General features: G+C 34.0%; 1 protein-coding gene across 17 annotated transcripts in view; it reads left to right on the top strand.

Moving 5' to 3' along the window:
- rims2a (regulating synaptic membrane exocytosis 2a) overlaps positions 1-8,139 on the top strand; it is a 182,726-nt gene that overhangs the window by 110,949 nt on the left and 63,638 nt on the right. For all 17 annotated transcript variants that reach the window (XM_016483405.1, XM_016483386.1, XM_016483365.1 and 14 more), the window contains 2 exons: positions 4,250-4,318; positions 6,979-7,114. In XM_016483405.1, the coding sequence (XP_016338891.1) occupies positions 4,250-4,318; positions 6,979-7,114 (205 nt within the window). The remainder of the gene's footprint in view (positions 1-4,249; positions 4,319-6,978; positions 7,115-8,139) is intronic.

Here is an 8,139-nt window from a genome sequence, read left to right as displayed (position 1 = left end):
TTATGTGAGAGGACAGCAGGGGATGGACTTTTTCACTGGAGGAAGCATTATTATGGATTATGGACTCAAATTTTGTCTAGATTAAACAGTTTAAAGTTAAAATATTTTAATGATGGACTTTTTTTTTCTTACAAACACGCAGCTTTTAGCTTCACAAGATGTTTAATTGATGGACTGGAGTGGTGTGGATTACTTGTGGATTTTTGTAATGTTTTTATCAGCTGTTTTGGATTCTCATTCTGACGGCACCCATTCACTGCAGAGGATCCATTGGTCAGCAAGTAATGTAATGCTAAATTTTTCCAAATCTGTTCCAATGAAGAAACTAGAAAGAAAGATAATTTTCTGCAAATTTTAAGGTTTTGGGTGAACCATTTCTTTAGTGATTTTAACATTTTTTCACTAGTTTGCCTAAAGACCATGTGATTAGTTTTGCGATCCCTCCTTCTTTGAACTTGTATGACGACATTTAAACAAAAATGTTGTAAAAAATATATATATGATTTGAACTTGAGCTTGTGTTTCTAAAAGCACTTTGTGTATACTGTACATATTTGCATAGAGTACTTTGTTTCGGGCCTAATACCACACACATTCATAAGCGCTCAGTGATCTAAACTGAAATCTGAAACACTGCAGCTGTTGGTATGAGCGTTTGTGTCCTGCATTCATTGTTTTCTATCTTGACCTGGTTATTTCTGCAGACAAAGGCCCATTTGTGTACAGCTCAGGTAATGACCGCTGCATGCTCAGACTGATCCTCTGGGTTTCACCGTGTGTTTTTATACTGGATCCACCCTGCTGTCCCTCTCACTCCCATCAAAAACAAAACAAACACTGACTGAAGTGGACCATGTCCTCACACCGCCACATTTTCCCATAGTGCCCTCTGATTCTCCCCAGTGCTGCTGTTTTTCCCTCCTTATTGCAGATAAGTCCGATCTCTTCATATATACTATAGTGAACACAGGCTTCTGTCTACTGTTATGGCTGGATGGTATGAGCAAAAATCATACACAACATTAATAATTTTACGTTATGGTAATGGTCACAGCATATGAGTAAAAAAACTAAAACTACAGTTCAAAAAGTTTTTTTAATGTTCCTGAAAGAAGCCTCTTATGCTCACCAAGGCTACATTTATTTGATCAAAAAGAAAGTAAAAGCTGTAATATTATGAAACATTATTATAATTTTAATACATGTTTTCTATTTATTCCTGTGATCAAAGCTAAATTTGAGAATTGTTACTCCATTCTTCAGTGTCACATGATCCTTCAGAAATCATTCTAATATGCTGATCAAGAAACATTTCTTCTTATAATTTTCTTCTTATTATGTTGAAAACAGTTGTGCTGGTTAATATTTTGATGAAAAGTGATACTCTTTTTCAGGATTCCTTGATGAATAGAAAGAGAGAAAAAAATCTTTTGTAACGATGTCAAGTTTTTACTGTCACTTTTGATCAGTTTAATTCATTCCTGCTGAACAAATAAATAAATACACTTTTTTGGCATTTTTTATATTTGGAATTTGATGGACACAAATAAAAATTATTCACTACAAATTAATAATATTATCTGTTTATTTCTTTGCAATTTTATTTCTCTTAACAGCAAATTTATATCTCATAAAATATATAAAATTATATCTCACAATGTGACTATTTCCTTTTTTTTAAACTTTATCTCACAAATGCATAAATAAACAGACACATCAGACGGTAAAAACGTATTTCTTTTGTCACTTTTTGTGTGCAAATATATCTTCTGCGGTATAAACGGTAAAGAGAGAACTCTACACTTTTCTATCATGCTGCGATAAATGCCATCATACAACCCAGTCCTAATTGGTCGTTTCATTTTTTTTCCCTTTCTTTGTAGTTACTAGTTCTGTATAGCTGTGATAATATAATATCTCTAAAACAACGTTTTATTTTGTGTATAACACGCCTTTGTGTGAAATGCCTTTGAATTAGTTTAGTTTCTTCTCTTTTAAGAGTGAGTTTTCTTGGTTTTTGGTTGCTGTGTTGTTTTGTACTTACAGCACCTGTTTTTAATCATTCAAAGAGACCGAAGCAAAGAAAACTCCCCTCAAATCATGTTCAGTACAGTCATTTTCTCTTCACAGACAGCAGTTAGCTAATCGTTTTGAAAAGTGTCACCAAAGAGCCAGCAATCTTTTTTAATATGTTCCAACATAATTAGGATGTTATAAAGACATCCCCTACAAAGATTTGCACTTGTAACTTGAACTAAATACAAACTGGTTAACCTGGACGATGGGTGGTTAGTAAAAATGCAGATTTTGCACTTGCTTTAAACTTCTGACAGTGATGCATTGTGCTGCCTAAGAAAAGTCTCATAAACTATGTGCAACCCTAACAAATAAGCAAGACGTGTCGCAAGAAAACATCATGTGATTCTTTATAAATTTGTGGATCTCTTTTGACACTTCTCTGTACGAGTGATTTAAAGAGAGAGTGATTTATAGACGAGAGCTGAAGGAGAAAAGAGCACAGGCTTATGAAAGAGTGAGCGAAATGAGAGCAGGTTTATTGCTGGCTTGTCATCGCCGTTAAAGCGCAAGGGTCTGTTTGGTGGGCGACTGCAGGCTGGGTGTCTGTGAATGCCGCGTGGCAGATTAGCTTTCATTCTTGATCTGTACTGAGTGATGGAGCGGCCGCTTCAGAGTGTCAAACTCTGCAACCGTCAGCGCTCTGGGCTGAGGGACGGCGTTCAGCTCGGTTTGTTCCTCGTGACTGAAACGAAGGGAGAAGAAGATCCATTTTCTCACGTAATGCAACGCTCAGTCTGGCTTGCTCTTGTTTTGTGGATTTGAAAGAGAGAGAAATATCTGACTGACATGTTCGGTTATCTGGAAGTAGTTTGAAATAGACAGGCATTTCGAGTGCAGAAAGCTTCTTTACCACTTTTTATGAGCGTCACAAAGGAAGATGAATGAACAGCTGTGTTTGTCAGTTGTGGTTAATCAGGAGTTCTGTTCCTAAATGTAGTTTAAGGCATCAGGAATATTATACCAGTGTTGTCTGATATATATATTTATTTATTTATTTAGTCATTTATTAGACGCTTTTATCCAAAGCGACTTACAAATGAGGACAACAGAAGCAATCGATTGTAGTATTAAAACAACTAAAAACAGATCCAAAACTAAAAGCTAAAACTTTATAAATACTACCTATACACATTTGAAAAATAAAGATTAAATAAAAATGCATACAACATACAACAAACTTTCAAAACTTAACATTTAAATGAAAAACAAAAAAAGGTATAAGAGTATAATAATGATTCTAACATAACACTAAGCCAAACACCAAAAAAAACCCTACATGTGTATGTACAACCACACACACATACATATATACTGTATATGTACATACACATTTATAAACTCAATATATATACCATCTAACCTCCACTCAGTTTGTTGAAGCATCAAAACAACTCAAACTAAACAAAAAACCAAAAACTTAACAAAAGACCCACACAGACATAACAAATTCAGACATAATGCAACCAAAACCAAAATAAATAACAAATACAAACAACACAAATCAAACGACAGCAGTCCATCAGCAATCCCAAAAAACAACACCGCCAAACACACATGCCAAAAAAACAACAACCCACCCACACACAGCAAGAAATGGTCACAAAAACTGAAACATATATATATATATTATAATTATAATATAAATTAGAAATTTTGCCTTGGCAAATGCTGAAATAAGTTTAAGTATACTAAAATTACAAAATTAAATTTTAAATGAAAACTGAAAATAATAAAAATGAGATTGTGACAACTATAATGGCAACTAATATCAACTATAAATATATTATTTTTCATTCATTTCCTTAAAAGGGCTGATAAAAAAAAAATAGTTCTGTTTAATTAAAAATACAATTCAAGTAAAATTTTAAATAAAAATATTATTAACCAATACTTGGAGGTGAAACATTTATTTATTTATTTATTGAATTACTTCTTTCTTACTTATTTATATGTCCATTTTATTTTATTTTATTTTATTTCATTTAATTTTATTTGTTTATTATCTTGAATATGCCCCATGTAGGCCGTAGATAGAAAGCTCATGAGATTTTGGAATGGAGTTATTATATAAATATGTTTATAGTGCAGAAATCGGCTACATCAGACGATCCCGTCTCGCTTCAGACCGTACTAACACGTGTCTCTCTGTGTCTCTGTTCTTCTGCTGTAGGGTCTCAGAGGATCAGTGACAGCGAGTTCTCAGACTATGACTGTGAGGATGGTGTTGGCGTCCTATCAGGTAAGATGTTAGCAGGAACACGGTGAAAATGACACCCTCTGACAGAGGTGATGAAGACATTTACTGCTAAATTTGTTCAATATGAAGTTTTTCTTTGCATTTGAAGACAAACTTCTCACAGAACCATGTTAATTTCCAAATGATGATAACTGGACGCATGTGATGAGGTCATGTGAAAAAAAAAAAGTATACCGTTTTACGCATTAGTGTATTAGTATGTTTTTAATAAAATAGCATACTGCTTACTCTATACCATTTAGTATAAAATGTATACTGCATGTACTGTATATGTATCATACTACTGTTTGAAATGATTTGCATTTTATAATACATACTACATGACTTACTACTTGCTGAATATTGAGCAGTATTGGTGTTGTTATTGTTAAAAAAAATATTATTTTCCAATATGTGTGGGTGAACCAAAACTAAAAAGCTGAACTAAAACTGAAATAAATATTAAAGATAAAAATAAATATATTAAAAAGCAAACAAAAATGGCAAAAGCACATAATTACTAAAATTAGAAATGACCAAAAAAGTAAATTAATATTTTAATAATAAAAATAAAAGCTGATTCAAACTTAAAATATTAATAAGAGCTACAATCGTTTTTAAAAAAATATAATAAGATACTGCATACTCTGTATCACATAATATATACTGTATACTGCCTGCAATTGAAAAATAATTGTTTAAAATATTTAGTAATTTGTAGTAATAAAAATTCAGTCACAATAAATGTGACTATTTTGCATTTTTAATCCACTTTTGTATCTAAATATCTTAACTTTTTGTAGTTCTGTTGACTAAATCAAGATGTCGGACTAATTCCTCATAAATTCTAATGTTCTGCTGTGCACAGTACAAAGTACAGTAGTATGTTTTAGATGTCTTCACCACTCATCAACCTAATACTGGTGCCAAAATGTTAATCTGTACGGGCATCTCAGACGGGAAGGGAAAGCCTAAACAACACACACACATGTACACACACACACACACATCCACACACCCTTTTTAAAATGCCAGTCGTGCTCTTTGGGATAGAGGGAAACCCTCCCTCAATCTCTCTCTCTCTCTCTCTCTCTTTCTCATTGATTTTGGCTCCGTCTCAGGGCCGGTTGTAAAGTGCTGATGCAGTGCTTTCCTCCAGGAGGAGATGATTAACATTCAGAGGAATTATAGATCGCTGCTTTCCCTTCATGCGCTCTGTCTTGCTATAGTTGTGTTCTGGCCTGTGTGTTTAGCAGCCATCATTTATTGCAGCATGATGCACCAGTGCCGATGCAGTTTCTGCGCTGGAGCACGCGGAGGTCACGTTCAGAATGAGTACAGTATGTGTGTGACAGACCAAATTAATGTTACTTGTACTGTAAAAGATACAGTAGCTCTGTTCCAAATGCTAGTGAGCTGAATTGGTTAGACAACATTTTAGGCGACACAAAAGTTGTTACAGAAGTTACGCTAACGTTTGGGGTCCGTACAATTTTTATATTTTTTAATTGATTAATGCTTTTATTCTGCAAGGGTGCATAAATTGATCAAAAGTGACAGTAATGATCTTCAACATTGTTAATAATAATAAATGTTTCTTAAGCAGCAAATCAGCATATCTGAATGATTTCTGAAGGATCATGTGAGACTGAAGACTGGAGTAATGATGCTGAAAATTCAGCTTTGCATCACAGGAATAAATTACATTTTAAAATATATTCAAATAAAAAAATAGTTATTTTAAATTGTAATAATATTTCACAATATTACTGCTTTTATGGTATTTTTGATTAAATATATGCAGCCTTGATAAGTATAATAGACTTATTTCAAAAGCATTTTTTGAATGTGTATCATTATGCTGCCTTTTAAGATACCTAGTTATGGGTATAATTTTAAGGCATCAAAAGTGTCCTACATAGATAAATATAAGAAATATTATACTTATTTAATACTATTTAATTATCCAATGTTTGGTTGGTACATATTTAGTATACTTATTAGAGTATACACCTTTAGCATCATGAAAACATCAAACTCTATTAGAATCAGTTGTAAGTTCTTAATAAAAAGTAAATAATAAGCCATTGGAAAGACAGAAAATCCCTCCTCAAACTTCTCTTTGATACAATGTTCTATCTTCGGCCTGTTTTAATGTGCGATACAGTCAGTTGAACATCAAGCTTTTGTAATCATGCGAGGCACTGACCTTAGCGTGGCCGCACTGAATGCTGGGTAATGAAATGCCATCAGGCTGAGTGGGTTGACGGCTCTTGCGTGAGGAAAAAGTCATTATTCTGGTTTGGGTGGTGAAAGCTGTTTTCTGATTGAATTGGTTCAAGTTAATAAGTTAATTCATGCCTGGAACATATTGGCTTTAAAAAATAACTTTTACAGCAATTTAAGAACCTGTTATTACGAAAAATACACTGCAGCATACAACAGATCATGAAATACTGTTAAATAGATGGTCTAGTACGATTACATTTTTTTTGCTTGAAGGACTTTATTTATTAAAGCCTATTTAAATTGCTATCAGTAAACGTTTTAGCAGTTTTGCATTAGTTGCTCAAAATGAAGTACAGTACATGTAGTAAAAATCTTTGCTGCCACAGATGATTAGTGCACAGATGTTCATTAATTCTTTCTTTTCTTTGTTCCAGACTATAGAAACGGCAGGGACCTCCAGAGCTCCACCCTCTCTGTGCCTGAGCAGGTCTTATCGTCCAATCACTGCTCTCGGTCAGCCGACATCAACCGAGCGCGCTCACGGTCTCCCAGCATGCCCCCTACTCAGAGGTAAGACAGATCTCTCTTCTCCTGTCTTAACCTTTTCTCTTCATAGTCATTTGAACCACAGTTTAAGGGTGTTGGTTTGTCACTAACATTTGACTCAAGAACTCCACAACACACAAGATCTAGTGTAACAACAGTGTGTGAGTGTCGCTGAATCCTCAACGATCATGCACCTCTCAAACTGTGTTTTTGAGTCACAAAGCCCTATCTAAATATTTATGTTTTGCAAAAAGTTAATTAGGTTTTTAACATTTTTTTTTGTCATTTTATTCATTTTTTTAGTAAGCCAGCAAGCATTGGCTTTATTGTTGATATTATTTTACATTTTGTAGCAGTTTTTCACCTTGAAGTCTTATAATGTTAGACAAGTTTGTTTGTTTATTATTAGAGATCGACCGATATATCGATTTACCGATATTTTTCCCGGTATTTAAGCATTTTACCATAATCGGATATCGGTTTTGTAATATCGGATTCACCGATAAACGCCGCCATCTTGTGGGTGTTTTGAGAATTGCGCGCTGGATCGCCATTGCAGCGTGTCTGAGGGGAGAGGAGACTTGATTTGCTGTAGTTAGTAAACTTTATTTAACATAACAGCCATTTATTCACAAATTAGATGCATTACATAAATGCCTGATATGTAGTTTATGCAGCTTGGCTCTAAGAAATAGAGACCAACTCACGGAGTCATGTAAAATAATCCATCAAGTCCTGTCCCAATAAAGACGTAACTTTAAATAATATGCAGCCATGAATGAGCGCATGTTGGAAATAAAAGCGCTGAATTGAATTCTCTCTCTGTTGTATATTTGCTCATCATTAGTCTCGTGAAGCCGCTTTCATATTGCTGTTCACTCACCGGGTTGATGTGGTCGATGCTCAGGAAATGCTCCAGCACGGCCACAGCATGTAACTTTTAACAAGATTCACTTGTTTAAAACACCCTAAATTGTATTAACATTTACTATATAACCATTATTTCGCTAATAAACATCTAAATAAATACAACTCTATGGAAATTAATT

The sequence above is a fragment of the Sinocyclocheilus anshuiensis genome, unplaced genomic scaffold (assembly GCF_001515605.1).
Source record: "Sinocyclocheilus anshuiensis isolate Anshui unplaced genomic scaffold, SAMN03320099.WGS_v1.1 scaffold389, whole genome shotgun sequence".
NCBI classification, from domain to species: domain Eukaryota; kingdom Metazoa; phylum Chordata; class Actinopteri; order Cypriniformes; family Cyprinidae; genus Sinocyclocheilus; species Sinocyclocheilus anshuiensis.
This window is presented reverse-complemented; position numbering and strand designations above follow the sequence as displayed.